We start from the raw sequence: 20,887 nt of genomic DNA, 5'->3' as shown, positions 1-20,887 counted from the left end.
GAATGTTTTTCATTTCATTTAAAAGTGAAGTGACTGGGCCTCAGGGGTTTGGGAAAATTCTCAAGACTTAAAAATATTTTTCATAAAGGTGCATCACTCTAAAAAATGACATGGGCATTAAACCTATACACACACACGAGTAAAAGAAAGGACCATTCAGCCGTGTTTGAGTCTCTCCTTAAACCTGTGAGGAAGTTCTTAGTCTCGTACCGTATTTGATCTGAGCAATATCCCCCACCACAATCTCGGCCACAGGGATCTGGATAACCTGGCCTTTGCGGATGACCGTGAACTTTTGCTCCTGCTCGATGCGACTCTGCAGCCCGCGGAACTGCTTCTCTTTGGACCAATCATTAAAGGCTGTCACCAGGACCACAATGATGACTGAGAACAGGATGGCAGCGCCCTCAATCCAGCCAGCCTGGGACTCGCCCTCGTCCTCGGCGCCACCTGAAACCTGGCCGCATGCTACAAGAGGACAGAGATATGTTGAACTCGCATTGCTTTTCCCAATAAATATGTCAGGTCCAAACTGCCCAACTTATAATGTTTTTATCATGTTGTTGGCCTAACAATGATCACATGTATATATGTAGAGTCTAAATATACTAGTTTTTAACTGTATGATGTATTAACATAGTTTAGAGTTTAACTGTATGATGTATTAACATAGTTAATACATGTCACTGTGATGGATCACTGACCTTCACTGTCACCTCCTGGTGGATGGTAGAAGGACAAGCCCAGAGAGATGATTGCAGCAACTTCCAGGATTATAAGCGTAACGTCCTGCAGAGCCTCCCACACCAGCTGCAGAAATGTCTTGGGTTTCTTAGGGGGAATGAAGTTCTGTCCAAATGCTGCGTGACGTTTCTCCAGGTCGACAGGGTTACCGGACAGACCTGCGGACACGAACAAGACATTAGCATCCACATCAGTACAGAAAACTGGAGTGTATCATTGCTTATTTTGAAAACAGTCACACTTAATGCTCCTTGGAGTTGAGAGAGAAAAATCCAAGCCCCTCTGAATAACAGTGCAGCTGACAACGCCCCGATTTGACTAGACGCCCTCATCAGGGTGTGGATGTAAAATTCAAATATAAGACATGAGACAAATGAGTTTCAGATGTGTGGATGAGAAAAGTCCTACTAAAGCAATCACATACAGTAGTATGTATACCCTCACTGGTCACTTTATTAGGTACACCTGTACATTCTCATACTGAACAACAATGTCAGGAAAAAAGATACTTCTAATGATTATACATTAAGGTTTATATGTTTATTGTTAAGGTCTTCTGTTGTTCATAGTTAAAGAGCTGGTATTATGGCCTTTTTAGACCCATTTTTTAAAATACTTCAAACATATTTGTGATATTCACCCAAAGTTGTTTGGACTTCTCTAAATCCATCTTTACAAACAGCCCAGATTCCCCCTCTGTCCTTTAACAGCCTGTTTCAGAAGTTATTAACATTAAGTCTGCATTATTCATAAGCACATACTCTGACTGTCTGGAAGTTTCACAATAGTAGAATCATGTTCAAGTTTCTTTTGTTCAAACACAGCTAGAGACAGCTAGCTTAGCTTTAGCTATTTTCATTTAGCTGAGTAAAGCTACCAGCACAGCGCTGCACAGGGGGTGGGATTATCCCCACATATCCAATTTTACAACTGGGTGTGGTGTCGCAATAGACACATATTCAACACCGTTCTCTCTCAAGGTGGGAGATTCAAAATTTTAAATAACTTAAAAACCCACAGAGACAGAGTTTAGTCATTTGACAGCAGAGATGATGTCAGCCACCACCCTGATCCATCACAAAGCCCTTTTATTATTTGTTTGTGTTCCATCACACCCGCTCTTTAAATGAGTGGTACTAGAATAATTTATATTGAAAGGTATTTCTCATATTTTGCCTCCCTGGGATGGACAAAATATGAGAAACACCTTTCATTATATTGTGGATTTTGGATATGAACCAAATAACATGTATACATCATATAAAAGCTGTTCACAAATAACTTATACTAAGAATATTAAATTCAACATTGATTTCATATGACAGCTCCAGCCTCATGATGGATAAATCTGAGTATTGTATGGTGTCGCATTAAGGCATGCAATACAAAAGGGCTATATAGCGCCCTGAAAAAGTCACAATGGAACAAAAAAATGTAGCGTCCCACAATGCAATGTTCTTCTGTATACAAAAATGTCCGTGAAGCAATGCCACAGCTGACAGCGATGAAGCAAAATGAGGATTACTGTCTAAAAATGTTACTGTAATTTGCTGCTCACTACTGAATAGCAGTACTAACTACTGATTGTCCATTATATAGGGAACGAGAGAGTGGTTCCTGACAATGTGTTGTTAATTTATCATTCTACAGTAAATAACTGAAGTACTGTTAGGATAACCTTTGTCTACTTGTTATAGCAGTTTACCTTTACTAGATGAATTACTGTGCAGTACTTCCTTAGGGGGACGTCATGTTGATCTTTTACCAGCGACATGATTCAAATTACACTGGGACCCATAATTAATACTGTGTGTAGGACCTGATGGTCAATAAGTGAGCTACTTAAAAGAGTTTGACAAAAAATACAACATAAAATCTAAACAATTTCCAGAAAATAGCTGCTAAACTAATTAAAACTTGACAAACAGAATCACTACTAAGAAATTACTTGTTTGGTTTATAATTCATTTGTGATTGTGTGGTAAGTTGCTGTTGGGGGTGTTGATGAGGAGGTGCGCTCCAGCCAGTCACTAATCTGACTCAAATCCATGCACAATAATTACGCATAGGCGCACAAAATAACATGAAGCCAGGTGCACGTGCCCTGATCATTTATACTACAGGCATTATTGGCAGCAGGTAAAGACGGTGAGAACACTATGGTCATGAGGTGGCTCGTGTTAGGAAGCGGAAATAGTACAGCCCCCCCCTTAGGAGTGTGTGATATCATATTAGATGGTTCTTTGGGACAAGAATGTGAAAGTATATTTCAATTTGTGATTGAAATTAAAGTGTTATTTTTCCCTTCTTTGTGGGGGTGCAGTCTGTAATTCACAAACTGACAGCGATGCTTCCTCATCTTCCTGACATGAAGCACAAGGTGACTAATTTGAGAGTTAAACATTTCTGTGAGTCCAGTTGCACTAAATAACTGTACAATACTTTTGGTTTAACTCGTGTTGAAGGAATCTCATCATTTTGTTTTGTAATGACCATCATTGAACTTGTTCTTCAGTACAGTTCTCATAGTTTCACAACTGCATCCAGTCATGACTCCAAAAGTCTTCAGTCTTTACAGAAGTGTGATTTACTTGGTACATACCGTCATGTGCACCTGCACACATAATGAATGTCAGGATTTTACAGATTTCTGAACAGTAGTTTTATAACATGACCTGTTTTTGCTGCAGTGAAGAACTACAGTGTTTAGTTAAATTAACAGTACCTAAGATGTATTAGATGTACTTTTGTATTCATGATTTCCCGCTTTTTGTCTGGACATGCAGTAAAAAAAAAAAAAAAAAAAGTCTGACAAACAGTGCGTTCAGGTGCAACCATGCATAAAAATTTACCACGTGATCACAAGTGAGTTATAAACAGCTGTAAGTAGTTGTGTTGTTTTATCAGTTTCACTGATCTCTATATGTTGTTTCGCTATTCATCTCCCAAAGCCAATAAAAGTGGAATCAAATTTAACAAAATAAGGCTTTTAAGCAGCTTTCATTTGCTTGCTAAGGTTAAATCTTTTCTTAATCAAAGTAACCTTGAAAAGGCTATTCATGATTTTTTTAGCTCCCACCTTGATTACTGTAATGTGTTGTGCATAGGACTCTGTCAGTCCTCGCTTTTTCTTCTTCAGTTGGTACAAAATGCATCTGCTCACTTTCTAACATGTACATGTAAGCGCAAGTATATCACACCAGTTTTATAGTCCCTTCACTGGCTTCCTGTCCATTTTAGGATTGACTTTAAACTCCTGATGTCTGTCTCTGAGGCACTGAATGGTCTTGCTCCTCTCTATCTTACTTCGTTTCTGAGTACCCATATGTGTCCTAGAGCACTTAGATCAGCTGATCACAAATGGGGGACCTGGCCTTTGCTGTTGCTGCTTGTAGTTTGTGGAACAGCTTACACCCAAGTTGCACTTAATATCAGATGTGGTTTCCTTTATATCTAAATTAAAAACATTTGCATTGGCTTTTAGCTCCCAGTAGGGTATTGACACCCTGGTTAGTGCCCTTGTGGCTTCTGCTGTGAATTGATTATATTGTATTATTAGTTTGTATTTAGCCATTTAATTTTTTAATTGATTTGTTTTTATTTTTATTAACTGTAAAGCACTGTGGTCAATCTGTTGATTGCTGTAAAGTGCTATACAAATAAATGTTGACTGACAAACCAGTCACAAGATTTCTATAATGAATAGATTAGTTCAGCTACTTGGAAGATCTGATGTTGTGCACCTCGTCCTCTGCAGATAGGTCTTTTACAGTCCTCTGTTTATTGAAGACCAAACAATATCTGTTATTGATTCCAGGCCTGTGACTGTCATTTTCCAGCAATGACTCATACAGTACTGTATGTAGCTGCTCATTCATTCTCCTTATAAAGACAACAAAAACTAAAAGATTTCTCAGTCGACATGGTTGCTTACAAGGGGACACAGCAGCAAGCGTTTCGTTTCTAGAGCTCTTTACTTTTGGACTGCATTAACGCTGGGTAAAATTAGATTCCAAAATACACCATTTGCAGTTTATTAATTAACAAAGGATAATCAGCAGCTTGTGTTTATTTTCACTTTCTATTACCGGAAGGATTTTCTGAGCTGAGCTCATCACCACAGGACCTCGTTAACTCTAACTTCAGTAAATAGTGTTTGTTTGCAGCAATTTCTGGGTGCACAGGGACAAGTCTGAATGAAAACTAACTTAAGCAATCTGCTGTTTTAATAAATCTGGGTATTTTTCAGTAAAACTTGAAAATCTGTGACTTCCCTTGCATGGCTGCGTGGGCTGTAACATGGCTGCTGTGGATTCTTGGTGGAGTTAGGAGATGTGTAGTGGAACGTGATCTGAATGTCAACTGACTGTGCTGCCAGGATTTTTCATGAGGGAGGACTCTGTAGTCAGCGTGAACATGAGCTCAGACATGTTTCTGTCTCCATATGTTTTAATAATGGCCTCCGTTTCCTTCTCTGACAATTCTCTCCAGACAGGCTGAAGGAAGCGTTCCCTTCTTCCTCCTCCTCATGTTCCCTCTCCATTTGTCTCTCTTTTCTTTGGATGCAATTACCTAATACTGGTGAAGGCCCATTTCTGATTTACGACGGCCCTGTGTATACACAGACACGTTCCACACAAGCACAACAGAAAACATGATGAAGACCTCTGACAGCAAGAAGAGCTCATTTGGTTGTATATGGTTGAATATTAAAAAGAAGTTAAAAACAAACAAAAGCCACAGTGCGTAAAGCTGCTTGACAAAAATAGGAAATAAACAGTACATACATATGATGCCCAGAATGAGCATCTAGTTTATTTGTCTGGAGCTGCGCAATAAGTAATATTATAATGTGCATACTTCATGCCGAACGTCCACACAGACAGGTTAATCCAACCATGGGTCAGACAAATGAGATGTGTCAAGATAAGGTGAAAGAAGATGACATGAGATAAGGTGAAGTGAAATTAAATAAGATGATGTGAGATAAAATGAGATGAGACGATTGAAGGTGAAATGAGACTGGTTTTAGCCAGATATGCAAGGATAAATAGAAAACCTTTTATAATAAAAATAAAAACCGTATTAGCACAGAACTCTTATAAACCAGTGTACATTTAATAGAATGTAATTTCACTTGAAAGCTGCTGTTTAACTGTCAGCCAGATAAACAGGTTCCTTACATGTCTCACTGAGCAGAAAAAGCTTCGTGACGAGCTGGAGCACAAACGAGAGATTTTAAAAATACACCAGTTGTCAAAATCATCATCAGCCGACTTTCATCACACTGTCATTTAGTTCAAAGCTTGCCGGTGATTGATGCCACACTAAAACAAAGTAAATCAGAACCACAGAGCACCTTTACAGGCCGTTTGATCAACACAAGTCTCTTTTTTTCTGATTTAATGCTGCGATTGCGATGCCGGGTTTCATCTGGTGCCTGGCACGGCCTCGCTGTGCTGGAGAACGTCCCCGTGGAGATGCAGATTAAAGCTCTGAGATGATGCTCCAATAACATCTGTGGCAAGCAACTGTGCATTTTAAATTTCAGCTTCCAGGAGAAATTGAGTTCACTGGTCCCAAAAGGCCCCTTCCAATTCATAGCTTTATCAGCCAGCACCCAGCTTCACCTTGTACCACACACAGATTTCACTTTCATTCTTTTTCCTTCAGACAGATTAAATGACAGCAGCAGCACCAGTCGTATTGTTTAAACTTTTTCATATAAACTACAAATACTGTACATAGGGCAGTTTTTCCATCATCTCTGTGGTTCATCCATCAGCTCTGTCTTAGCCTCCATCTTTTCTATCATCACCCTGCAGTGTTTTATTACTGTAGTGCATTCACTGCCATCCCACAGCTGGATTAGTAGTACCTGACACATACAGAAACAACACATGCTTGTGTCACACTTCATTTTAAGCCGTTTCTCCCTGACTTCAAGCATGAAACCCAAGAGCATCAACCTTTAAAGTGTGTTCAGACAGAGCACAAAAACACGTTAGTGGTAGTGTAACTGCATATGAAATCAATGCAAAGATTTAAGTGACTGTGAGGAGTTTTCCTGGCGCCACACATACCATAGTGAAGGCTTGAAAAGAAGAACTGAGAGAAGGGCTGCACTTATTCATCAAGGCTTTATGGATCATAAAGCCTCACAGTGGTGGGAAATAATGTTTATGAAATTCCCCCACACTGGTGGGAAATAAAGATCTGGAGTTTCTGGTGAGGTTTGAGAGTCACAAACACTGAAAATAAAATGCCAATTTGAAAACTTCATACACAATTTATGATATATAATATCAGATATATCTACACAAATTTAACTTGTAGAAATCATTCAAAGTCTGGAGGTACTGTGGCAGTACTTCTTGGACACTGAGGTTCATGTTCCTCCAGTAGATTTCAATAGGTAAGACATCACTAAATGGGTTTTCTCCAAAACCCAACTGGCAACAGGCTGGTTTGAGCCGGGTGCCTAACGTTTCTACCCTATCATGCACAAACAGCACATGGCCTTCTGTAGCTCTGACAGGCCTCTACATTGGCTAAAACAGTTATCCCATATACACAATGTCCAGCCACCAGTGGTAGCCATCTCTGATGCATTGTGGTTTGTACAGACACTGAAAATGGCTCTGTTTGTTTCATCTTATCAAAATTAACTTATCTAACAAAGTTTCAAATATCAGGTGACAAAGTTTAAAGTCAAATTTTCAACTGCATAAAACCAAAAATTACAGACTGTCAAGTCCTGACTTTCAATATCAATGCCAATGACACTTTTTTAAAACACAAATGTTTCACTAAAAAGCTCCTTTATCAATGAACAAAGGAAGAAATGTTTCAAATGCTAATGATCCCCTCCAGAGATGTTTTAAGGCATAAGAAAGTAGGAGGGGAAATTGGAGGGATTCAGCTGGGTATGTTTGAGCCTTGTTCAGACTCAGATCAGGAGTCTCTTGTTCAGAGACACTGGTGATTGGCAGACATCCGGTAAATGTGTTTAGCACAACATTTATGTAATATTAGCTGTTAAGTTTATAACTGGCGGCTAACATAACCAAAATGTTATCCCGTAACAGAGAACCTGGACACTCGAATATTAGCAGAAGGCTAGTTAGGCTACTAACAGGAAGCCAGATGTAATACAGCAACAATGGCATATGCCTAATGTTAAATAGTAAATATGGTTGCTGAAAGGTTAGGGAAAAATACACGGGAAGCATTAAAAAAAATACAAGGGTTCTACAGGAGACACACATTTAATGGATTCAGTGTGGATTGACTCATTTGATATAATGGAATTCTATCTGCAGCGTGAGACTGGCGTGAGTAGAAAATGCTTCCAAAAAATGATTCCAGTGTGTTTTACAGGTTAAAAGTGTAACCAGTGTTTTCAGGTTTCTCAGGTACTTCTGACATTTGCAGACATTTACAGGTGAACCATGACTGGCTGTCAGATCTGTGGCATCATTAATTTTGTTTAAACATGTTGGCCATGTTTGACACTCAGATTTCAGGGAAGCGAACAGACATCTGCCTCTTCACCAGAGGAACATGAAAACACTCTGCAAGTAACAAACTATACAACTACACCAGGCAGTATAGTGGAAGGAAGATATTTATGGGGTAATAAAAAGAAAAAATAAATTTCTGACTAGAGGGGGTCTTTAAATATCCAAGCACAGTCACAAAAGAGCTATCTGATCAGAGAATAAGTAAACATCATCATCAATCTGACCAAACACACTGTGTGATCACATACACAAAGTGTGATCTGCCTTTTTTTCCTGCCAAATAAAACAAGTGGATCTAAGGGCTGAACTGTCTTTTTATATACTGGGTGTGTGACATGTGCCCAGTTGCCAAGGTAACACCTCTCAGCTGGCCCACCCCTTTATGAACATGCGGTACACTAACAAACAGTCGTTCTGGTTGTTAGTCCATCTTCATCTACTGTAACTGTTTATAATCTGATCAGCAGCAAACACAAAATCAAAAGCTACTCTGGTAATTGTTCCTTTAAAAACTTTTCTGTTAGTATACATCATAAACCATTTAACAATTTCTAACAGTAGCTTTAGTGTTTCAGGAGAAAAGGCTCTTTTACTGTGCTTCAAAATGCACAAAGATATATGATACTTCACAGTGGTATGTGGTGACATGCAAGTACATACTGTATACACACACACACACACACACACACTCACTCACATACAGTAATACTGTATATCCAAAGTCCAGGGATGGGTGTATAATACATAAGCACCAAAGACCATGGGTACACAAAGCCCTGTTTGTGCCTCTTCTGTATTCCCACTACATTCAAGTCTCAGAGCTTTTCCATCTTCTGTAATCATTCAGTGACTTGAATATTTCTTCACCCAGATGGTTAGAAGAGTCTTTGAGGAAAAAACTTTAGAACAGCACCAAAAGCTTTTATACAACCTTCTGGGGTTTTCAAGGATCACTGTGTATTTATTTTGCAGAAAAAGTAATTTTTAGCCCCTCTGACTCAAATGGAATGGTAAAACATGAGAGGCATAAACTGGGGCTAACGCTGAGCAGCCGACATTGAGCAGGTGAAGTGTAGAAAACAGATGCACACATATTTCAGACTCCAAGTTTACACAGTGAGACTATTACAGCGAGTACAGCAATCATATTCAGGATGAGTCCTGAAGTCCTTTACAAACATCAGGATATTATCTTCTTTAAACATACTTTAACTAAGATTTCACATATTATTTCACATAGGTCTGAAAATAGGACAGAACATGGTGTCTCTCAATGTTAGCATCTAAAGCTAGCATGTCTGTTCTGGAAAAATTAGCAACTTAGCATGGTCATGATTTTACCTTTATATTGAATACTATGATTTTAATTTGGGAGTAATCCAATCTTTGTGTCACATTAGTACTTTGTGTCACATTAGTAGTAACCGCTGTTCTACTGGACTGACACATTTACTTAATGGTCTACTAATACTGGCTTCAGACTGGAGCCTGCATGTCCTCTGTCACCACCAGGCACCTGTAGGTCATGTTGTCACTAGGAAACCAGATTATTTCAGCAGGTCTTGCGAGTCTGTAACCTCATCCGCACTTCAGACTTTTGCTGTTTTCACAACTGTATAAAAATGTCCTAAATCAACCCAGATAACTGAATGCAACTTTAGCTAATTGAAGACAATTAGAGCTGCAAAAATTAGCTAATCAAAAATAAATTAACTGACAGCTATTTAGATAATTGCTAAATTGTCTGAGATATTTCTCAACCAAAATGACAAAATTCTGGTAAAGCTGGTTCCAGCTCTTCAAATGAAGATGTATGGCATGTCTTTTGTTCTTCAACAACAGTAAGTGCAGCCATTACCTAACTGCAGAAATGTTAGGGTAAAATTAACTTTGTGCACAGCATACAGACAGTGACAGGAGTGTCAGTGTCTTTTAAAATATTAATCCAGCATCATTAGCCCTTGAAAGCAAACTGCCTTGACTGGTTATTACCGAAGCTCACCCCAGCTCCACCTGCTGTTGTCAATAAGATCTTTGCCAAGCTTTAATTCATAACAATAATAATAAAATGCCTAATGAATTAATTCTTTTTTTCTGGCTGTTGGAACAGATGGAAGCATCTTGGACGATAAAAGAAAATCTGATTGAACAAAGAATGACAAAGTACTGTATCTTTCAGTTTTGTACTTCTCAGCTATTTTCAGATTTTTTTGAAAGCCCGAAGAGAGAATCTTAGAGGGCAAAATTACAATACAGATAACAGTTTCTGGATCATTATGGAAGGTGACACAATGAAAAACCTGATAGAAAGTTTAAAAAAAAGACAAAAAGAGCATTGCATGTCTTTGTGTCTTTCTGCCTGTAGGTGAAGGCTCAAAGGAGTTTTCTGCTTCAGCTGGCAGAGACTTGGATGACCTGAGGCTCTGTGTGTGTCTGTCAGTGTGTGTCTGTGATAGTTACAGTGAAGCTGACTTGGGTCATGCAGCTGGAGCTGTATCTCTGATTGATGGTTGACTTTTCACACCACAAAGTTTCAAATAATCAACACACCAGCAGGCAGAGAAAGCTCTGAACCTACAGTTGTCAGTTTATTAAGTACACCTACTGTACAGAAGCCGAACGTACAAACATTTGTTCACTGCAATTCAATTTATTTCGACTACTCTGACTACTGTAGCTTTCGCACTTCGCTGCAGGTTGTGATATAACTGGAGCCATGTCCTGTGCAGTCAACCTGCTGTGGCTGCTAGACTGTCAGCTATTGTGAGAAATGAACTGCAGACCAGGCTTGTACAATCTGTAGTCCTATTTGTGTCTTCCAAAGCACAGATATGTGGATACGAATGTCTCTGTTTTCTCAAATAAACTGAGCTAATCCACAATCTTTCCACATACCTCCTGATAACAGAAAGAACCTCTGGTTGAGAATCACTGGACTATTTATTGATTAATGTAAATATATAATAGCTAATGAAAACTGTCAGTCAGTTTTAGCCAAAACAGAAACTTGATCTGTCCAGTCAGTTTTGTCTGACCACACCAGTACATGCTAACACTGCTGGTGGTTTAAATCTGTATAAATCTGAACATCCTCTAATCAGCTGACAACTCCAGCAGTGACTGTTTAAAGCCATTTTTAGTTTCAGCTGAGTTTGTGGATGTTTTTGAACAGACTAACTTCTTTGAAGGAATAAAAGCTACAGAGACACAAAGAAATCATCTCCTGAGCAGTGACAGAACACGCTACTGTTCATTAGCATTTTTCTAAAATAGTTATTTATTTTTACCTCTATATGCGTCTCTCTGTGAAGCTCTTCGTTACCAGAGTTCTATTTAAATCAAGTTTACATCTGGATGCGTGTGACTCATGCTCAGAGGCTGCCTGTCCTCTCAACATGAAACACAAGCCGTTTTCACAGAAGAACTCTGGGCCATGTCTGAAAATCAGGCCCAGACTTTTTCACAAGTTGCCCTTTCACACATGTAGCACACAACATGGAGACTGTCTGTGTCAGATGTGTTCTCACCGACTGGAAATACTCTGATTGATTTATCCAAGGAGGGGCGTGCCCAGGTAGAGTGCACAGGAGGTGGGATATGATGAGGTCAGGTAGCCGGTTTGTAATTTAGTCATAAACAACAGTGTCTTGCTTTGTCTGACGATTCTGGCTCCGGCTCTTAACAACAGAAGTTCCTGAATCACGTTGCGTGTCCAGTTAGGTATTTTAGTTGACGTCTTCACTGTAAATGACCGTTTAATTTCACCATCAGATGTTTGTGTTCTTCCGTTTGCGCGCCGGTCACATGATAGAATGTCATCAACAAGCCCAACAGCTCCAAGTGAATACTGTGGACTATAAGCTGCTGTATGCTCACATGGGCTCAACTCCAGCTGCCTCGGACTTTACGAGGTGTATGTACTAGGGAGCTGGCAGAGTAAAGTCTGCTTAAGGTCCAGGTCAGCTGACTCGAACATTCACATTCTGACATCCAGCTCTCCTGGATAATATCTAGAGAATTTCAGAGTTCCAGTGGATGTCTGAAAAGGGCTACAGATTTTGCAAAATGATGAGGAAAATGATCAATGACTTCCGGAGGGGCAACAGACTGATTCATCAATACACATTAACCAGAGGGATACACAGCTGCAGCTGAGCCTCGTGCATCTGTTTTAGGGCGTGTGCTTGTGTGTATGTGTTTGGTCAGGTTGGGCTCAGGTTGTCCAATTACATGCTGATTTTACTGCAAATAAAAGCAGCTGAAGAAGAAACATCTCATTATCACAGCTAGAACATGTGAGCTCATACAGAAACACAGTTAAATATAACTGTGTGACCCCCTAACTGCTAGCATGCTGTCTATTACTGAGGTAATCAGGTTAGCTAACAGTCAGCCAGCTATCACACAGTAGAGCAAGTTTTCTGTTGTGTTTTCAGATGTGAGAAACATGATTCATCTCAGTTTCTGTTCGGCACCGACTGCTTACATGAGCACAACAGACCTGATTAATGTGAGAAATAAGGTGAGAAACAGAATCTTTGTGTGGAACTCAGGTTTCATGCAGGTTTCCCTTCTGTCACAGAGATGCAGTGCTCTGCCTCTTCATCGTGCACTTATAATCCTTCAGATTTTCATTATTTCAGTTCTGACTTTTGGCCCTATAGTCAACATTTTAACAACAGCCATCCAGTGTATTTGGTCTCTTTGGGAAAAAGTTAGCAGTGGAGCCTGCCTTTCCTGCACCACTTACAAAAGACTTTAACGTGCACATGAGGTTTAAAGGAAACAGCTGTGTTAAGGCCCTGCTAATGGAAACCTTCCATGTCCTGCTGGTATGGTCTCGCAATAAAAGAGCTAAACTGGAAAACCATGGGGTGGCTTTTATTGTGAAGCAGCCACAGGAAATGCAATGTATTCGCTGAAGGTCAATGAAGAAGCATCTATAAAACACCGTTTTCTAAAAAATAAGTCCTACTCATAGAAGTTGTCCTATACTATGTACCAATACCATTTAACAGCAACATTATGTTAACCTCACGATGATGCAGCAGGTTGTTACGCAGTAGCACAAACAATTTCACTGGTTCCAGGATAGACAGGATAGATATCATCACACTTATGTGTGTACAAGTGGTCATTTTCCTGGTAAGGTTGTTTTTAGTACTGTAAGTTATTTTATGATATCAAAACAGGTGCATTTTGGATGATCTGACAGCTTTGATTAGTGGCCTGATCCGTCACCCTACTACTCGGATGCTACTGCACAGACTCTGGATGCAAAATGCCATGATGGCCGCCGCCGTATTCACTATACTGTGGCTTCACTTTTGCATAGTGAAGGGAAGCGGTGATGCAATGTCCATATTTAAATACAGTCAATGGGCTGCACTGATAACACCAGTTCTTCTTCTGCTGTTGTATTTCTGATTGAGCAGTTGCTCAAGGGGCATTTGCTGCCAGTGGTTGATACATTTTTGATTTGAAACACCACTTTGGCACATTTGCCATTTTTTGCACACGTGTTTTAACTGCAACTGCAACAAACTGCTACCGTACAACTACTGTATTCAACTGACTGCAACAAGTTATTTTTATTATCAATTAATTAATTCTTTCAAATCATTTCGTATCAATTAATGTTTATGTATAAAATGTAAAAATACATTTTTTTAAAAAGTTGACCGTTACATTGGAGAAGCTGGAACCAACAAATGCTTGGCTTTTTACCAGTTAATTTTATTTCAATCAACTAATGGATTAATTAACAACTTATTACAGTTCAATACATAACAGTAGCTAATGTAGGCCATTTATCTGGTGTGACCACAAGAATAGCACTTAGGATAACATCTTGGAATAATGTGTGAACACTGTCCAGTGGGAATAACGGGTGTTTTTCCAGTTCTCCCGATTCTGCTGACATTGAATGAATGCAGAATGAAGTCATATCTCGACCTCTACTGCTTCAGTTTTTAAAAATCTGTCCCAGCTTTATGGAAGAGAGAGATGGATGTAGGACATGGTTTTGACAAGAAAAGACAGACAGCAAATACATCTAGACTGAAACTGGACTGACACTGTAGTCAACTGTAGCAGTCAATCACTGTGTGTGTTTGCCCTCAGTCTTTCCCCCAGTTTTTTCCTCCCTCTCTGCAGTGAAAATATAATTACACTTTCTTCATTAAAGTGACTCATTTCTTGTATGGAGAACTCAACTACAGCTGTCTACTCTACTTACTAAATGGAACAGTGCAATGATCTATGGAGCCATTAGGGGAACGGGCTGGAACTAATTTCAATCCTGGAATGGACCAATGCTGTAAACACACACACACACACACACACACACACACAGGGATCAAGGATACAACACGGAGAAAGAGAGAAATAGCAAACAGCCATTTTGTGGCCTCACCTGAAGCTCTGACGAAAGTCAAAATCTACCACAGAATAAGAAGTGAGTCGACCAGAAATGTGGTGTCTGTTTGTATGAATGGTCATACGACCTCTCGTGCACTGTCACCTTGTGATTCGTGTGCAGGGCTGCACCGAGTTCAGTATTTTCCAAGTCTGTTCTGATTTGCCAACAGTTAACAGTTCTGTGGTTGCATATGCTACGTTATACGGAGCAAGGTTTCTATTTCATTGCCAAGACTCCTGGATATAAACCGTAAGATTGTACCCAACTAAGGATTTTGTCAGTCAGCTGTTCAGTGTGACTAGTCATTCTTTTTCTTTCTTTCCTTCTTTTAAATATATATATGTATATAGCCAGAAAATAACTGGCACGAATTTCACAGATGATTTCGGCTACATTAACATCAGTATTTAAATGCAAAAGAATGACAGGAACATATTTCTGAGCATTTAAAAATCAATAAAAGACAACTGCATATGTATATTTAAACTGCAACCTATTTAAACTGTCAATATATAATGCCTGGCGGCCAAATGGGTTTGTTGGAATAACGAGACAGGCAGCACACTTGTATTTCTGTTGAAACTATGCTCTTATAAGTGTCTTTTTCTTCTAAAACATGGTTATAGCCTAGTTTAGCAACAAGTTTAAGCTTCTCTTGTCAGTTAACCACAATGCATGCTGTTACTGTGCATTTGATATGTGCCAGCTTGCACTGCGAACGATTCCCTTTTATGTAAAGTTCCTCACTGAAATGTTTTGCCTGCGTATTTTTGCTATCGTCCTAGACCTGTTCAAATGGATGCATGTTGAAGAAACAGTCGGTAAACAGCTGTGTGTTGCACTCTAACAGAGAGGAGTAAACAAACTGGACACACATAACATTAGGCTATGCAAACCCAGCCACATCATCACAACAGTCTTTTGTCTTTTGACCATGATGCTTGGAAACACTTCTAAGTATAAATCTCACCTTTATGTGTCTCGTCCCAGTGGGTTTTGTTGTCCTTTTCTCCTCATTCTGCAATTTGCTAAATAGATCAAACCTTGATATATATCCATGTACTGGACAGTGTCACTGTTAAAGTGGGTTTCCCCCTACAGACCCATCCCTGATCCACCCTTTATCCAGGAAATTACTGTTGAACTGTTGTGAGAGTAGGCTATGACTGACACACAGTGTTTAGTTTGCGTTCATTTAGCTTGATTACAGTTTAATTAATTTAGTGTGTTAGACATGGTTTACCTTCTATAGGTGATGTTTTCAGACGGCGGCAGATGCCCTGCACGTCTCCAAACGTGTCCCGTATCTTGCTGACAGCCTCGGCGCTCCTCAGCTCCATCAGGTCCCTCAGCTCCATCGTGGTCACCCCAAAGTCCCCATCATGGTTGCCCTCAGCAACCGAATTCCCCGGAGGGTGGTCTGCCGTGTTGTTGGCCATGTCTGTCCTCTTCCCAGCAGTGTTAGTGTTGTTGCTGTTGTTCCTCTGAGTGTCTTTGTTAAACCGATCTAACTGTCAGACTGGGTCGTCAGTTCACTGGAATTCTGTGTAGTGTAGTTCTCACAGGAGGCAGGTGGAGGAGACGAACGCTGAGGTTAACTCCTGACCTGGATGTGCTTGCTCCTCATGTTCCTCTGGCTTCACGCTGCAAAGGAAACAAACACAGGAAAACTTATTTTTGCAAACCAGATTCAGACAGAAAGCAGCCTCAACACACAGCAAACACCATCACTGGCATACAGTTCAGAACTCCCTTTGATTTTTACTAATTAATATCACTAACTGGGCAAATTAAGGAAGAGTTTCTTCCGATTATTAAAAGGACTCCCCTGAATCATGGAAGTCGTTATGATATAAACTGATTATCGGTTTGCGCTGCTCCTCTGAGACACATGATTGGTTGGTAGATGTCTGCTCTCTCTCAGCAGTCTGGTCTGAGTTTATGACTTTGGTATAAAAAAAAAAACAGGCCAATAAAAAGAGCTGTATAGTTTTGTTATATCTCTTATTAAGGGACAAGTCACATGTCACCCATTAAACCTACAGTGGCAAAAATATCAGTATATCAGTGACACTCAGATCAAAGATAGCTCAGACTGTCGCACAAAAATGAGAAGTCACTAGAAAAAAAAATGTACACCTTCACATACCCTAAAATTAAATCTGTCGAGCAGTTTACTGTTCCTCCTACAACTGAGTAAATCTATAAATCCTCACTCTCCTGCCCTCGCTCCGTGTGCAGGTGCACAGCTATACTGTGAGTTAAACCCACTGAATAACGGCTGAAGACTGGAGTGTGCCTTTGAATAGAAGCAACTGTGAAACTGTAAAAACAGTTAATATTATTACAGGAAATACATGGTAAAGGCTATAAGCGCAGTAAAATCATTTAGTACAGCAACAGGGAAATTGCATTCACAGACACCCTGTCGTGCTGATGAAGAGCCAGAGGTCGGGACTAATGCTCCGCAGCTCTGAGAACCAATCAGTATCAAACAGGGGACAATACACCAATGAGAGGGAGATCTCCGCTTGGTTAGCGTGTGTGTTGTGTGGCACTGTGAGGACCGGTTTGGCTTTTATTGAAAGTGAGGACATTTTGGCCAGTCCTCACAACTACAAAGAACATCTGATGGTTCAAACTGGTTTTAGGGTTAAAGATGGAATTAGTTTAGCTTAGAGATGGGGTAAGGATTATGGTTAGACATTTAGTTGTGATGGGTAAACTAAGGGTTAGGGGTTATAGAATGGATTATGTCAGTGAGCATCCTCACAGAGATAGCTACACAAATGTGTGTGTGGGCATGGACAAAGTGACCCCCATCACAACAGATTATGTAAGTACACGTCAAAGGACGCCCTCCATTTTTCACTGGTTGGTGTTCTGTCAGGGACACACATGAGCAGCATCGCAGCCTGTTAGAGGAGCACTGCTGTCGGTGCCCTGTGGTGGTTTGTGTCGAGGGACACGAGTTACTGCTTAGGTTGGTGGTAGTCGAGCAGTTAAACTGACAGCTGTTTGACATTCAAACATGGGTGACCTAAGGGTCAATGCTCCTTACAGCTTTATAAAGAATGACAGGATATTTATAAAAAGAACCACAGTCCTGTTAGTGCAATATTTAGAACCTAATCTACAAGGGGAGTGGAAACACTGCAGTGTCACCAAGCTGAAAAGTTTTTTCACAGGCTGCATCACTGAGGGACCTTAAAAGTTAAGACTCCCCTTTTATTAGGTACACATATATTATCTGTAAACCTCAAATGAATTAAAGGTCAAGGTTCCTTTGCTAGTCAGATGGCCACCGTACAAGATTATGTCCACTCTTGATTATGGCGATGCTGTGTGCATGCCTCTTCCTCCACCTTAAAGGCTCTTGACTGTGTCTCACATTGTGTTTCCTCACAGGAGATTAAGTCTTCACTCAGCACTGTGCTTTGATGGCCTTCAAATCAATGGAAGGCAGCTGCACTGTATGTTATTTATCTATAAGGCTCTACTGCAAAAACTGCCTAATTACCTCTTCCCACTGATCTTATATAGACACAGTACTTAAAGTGTGAGGTCACAGGATATTTTTACATTAGCTGTACCACATGCCCCATAAGTGGAAGGATCTGTAGAATTAAGTGTTTGCAGTGAACTTTAAGAGACGCCTTGTGCAGCAGGAAACAACGCTATGAGAGCACAGAAAGAGAATAAGGTTGTTACTTGAGTTGGAAACTATAAGTTCAAACTCACTGTACAACACCATGAGGAAGAGTGGAGCTGCTGATTCTGATGATCAATCAAATCCATAAATGTTTATCGCTACAATTAACCCCTTGAAACGCAGATAAATTTAATGATTTCTTATAAAAGGTTTCTGGAAAGTTCTTTTTAAAACAGAACTTCTTTTTAAAGATTGTTTAAATCTTCCACACATTGCGATGTTTTTCCATCTTAAACGAAGCAGCACAGAGCCGTCTCTGTGTTTAGTAATTATCTGCCTGTTCGCTAACGTGAAGTCAAGTCAGTATCACTATAAGACAACAAAGAAATGAAAATGCATGTCTACAAACCTCATCATACTAATGTTTGTTGTACATTACCACACAAATAGTTGGTGATGTTATTGTGAATGAAGGCATTAATTATAGATGGTATAGGCCCCTCACACCCTGGACACAAACTGTTTGAGCTCCTCCCCTCTGGACCGCGCTACAGGTCACTATAGGCCAACAACAAGACACAAGGCCAGTTTCTTCCCCTGGGCCGTCACTCTGATTAACACCTAATCCATACACTGTATAACAGAACGACAACCCGCAGTGCACTGCCTTGTAAATATTCTTTTGTAGATATTAATCTGAAAAGCTCCATCTAAACTGTGGCTATATATATATTTCTAAGTATTTATTTCTATGTATTGATTTATTTTTCAGTCTTGTTTACTTGTTGCCTTATGGAAGAACATTGTATATACACACACATTGTGTACCAGAGTCAAATTCCTCGTCTGTTCAACAAACCTGGCCCATACGGCTGATTCTAAGATAATTAGATTACTCATTTATGTATTAAGAAGATGACGTTTACAAGTATCTCATTAGGCATTAAATATTCACTAATTATGAACCAAGTAGATCCATTATTCAATGTGTATTTAAAATATTTTTTCATGTCATACCAGTAAAATAACAGTTTTCTGGCTGCTCTTCATGTTCTGATTTATTCCCCAACCCCTTTTTTAGGTTAAAGCTTTTTGCTTTAAACATTGTAAAACTATAAAAGTGAGTAATAACTTTTGAGACAAACCCATTTTTCCAAATGGCATTACATTAACTCAGCTGATAACAAAGAAGTCACTGTTTGAGGATTTGTAAAGACAAAGATTACGAATATCACTGCTAATGATTTTTGAGAACTCTGTGATAAACACACCTTCACAATAAAAGCATCCCTGCTGGTTTACCAGTGGAGAGTTTTTAATGTGAAGTGCCAACAGCAGGGCGCTGGTTTTGTTTGCACAGGGCTGGATTCATACAGACGTTTCCCTGTGTCAAAACAACACAAGGGGCTGTGCTGGCTCGTGCACCACTCAGATGATGAAATACGACACACGACGTCCGGTTAGAGAAACGGACTTGTGTGTTTGAAGCCAAAACACAGCATAGCGTTGTGCAATGCTCACACACAGGACTTTTCAACTCTGGAAAGTTATAAATATGCTGCTCACCTTACACCCCCACCAACATCCCCCCCCCCCCCACTCAAATAACTATGGCCTTAGCAGTAACTTAACATAGGCTACTTGAGTTTTACCCTATAAATGTGGAAAACAAAGCGTTCAGTAATGTGCGGTATGTAGTTAGTTAGTTAGTTCTTTAACAGCTTTTAGGATCCAGAAGCGAGAGAATCTAAAAGAACAGACTTCTTAGTTACGTGTCTCCAGAGCAGCTTCAGGTCTCCTCCTCCAAAACACCTTCCCTCGTTGTGTCCAACACATTTCACTGAGCTATTCAGTAACCTAGAGACGCCACCTTTGACTCTGGAAAGTCAAAATGGCCACTGTTCCTTATTTTTTTACATTAAAAAAATGAAATACTCAAGAAAATAATAAGGAGATTAATCATTTTTTAATTTTCCACTCATTTGTTCAAGGTTTTCCTTTGTCACACATCTGTATAATCCATTATGAATAGAGGTCACAGAATTGTTGACTGCAGCTTTGTCAGACGCGTCCTAATCTGTGTGACTGTAATACAGCTCAGTAACGTCAAAGGCTCTTTTGTTTCTCTAGCAGTCAGCAGCAGCCCTCTGAATCACCCCAAAAGATTACACACTGTCAAGTTTAAGTGGTTCGACCCAGGTTAGCTCTGACGGGAACAGAGTTTAGACAGTGACAATGGTTAAAAAAGAAAGATAACAGGAAGCAGCATCTTTCATTATGAGATGAAACTTGTCTTTATAAATAACTTTCCTTCTCTCTCACACAGACACACTCATATTCTCTCTAAATAGATATTTAATGCTACATGTTCAGCAAAGCGACATTCTGCCAGAGCTGGTGGAGAGCGTGTGTGTTGTCAGTATGTCATTAGTCTGCATTAATCAAACACTTATGAAAGGATAAGAGCCACATACAGAGATGACAGGCAAAAAATGGTGAACGTGTATAGTATCTGTTTGTTTTAGCGGGTGTGTCATTAAGGGCTAA

At 39.8% G+C, this 20,887-nt stretch overlaps 1 protein-coding gene across 6 annotated transcripts in view; it reads right to left on the bottom strand.

Annotated features, from left to right (window-relative positions):
• Nucleotides 1-20,887, bottom strand: part of LOC109966397 (plasma membrane calcium-transporting ATPase 1-like) — a 101,584-nt gene that overhangs the window by 40,178 nt on the left and 40,519 nt on the right. For all 6 annotated transcript variants that reach the window (XM_020611213.1, XM_020611211.1, XM_020611212.1 and 3 more), the window contains exons 2-4: nucleotides 15,932-16,332; nucleotides 705-902; nucleotides 211-468 (exon numbers count right to left, since the gene is read on the bottom strand). In XM_020611213.1, the coding sequence (XP_020466869.1) occupies nucleotides 211-468; nucleotides 705-902; nucleotides 15,932-16,127 (652 nt within the window). In that variant the 5' untranslated portion in view covers nucleotides 16,128-16,332. The remainder of the gene's footprint in view (nucleotides 1-210; nucleotides 469-704; nucleotides 903-15,931; nucleotides 16,333-20,887) is intronic.

Source organism: Monopterus albus, unplaced genomic scaffold (genome assembly GCF_001952655.1).
Source record: "Monopterus albus unplaced genomic scaffold, M_albus_1.0 scaffold110.1, whole genome shotgun sequence".
Lineage (NCBI taxonomy): Eukaryota > Metazoa > Chordata > Actinopteri > Synbranchiformes > Synbranchidae > Monopterus > Monopterus albus.
This window is presented reverse-complemented; position numbering and strand designations above follow the sequence as displayed.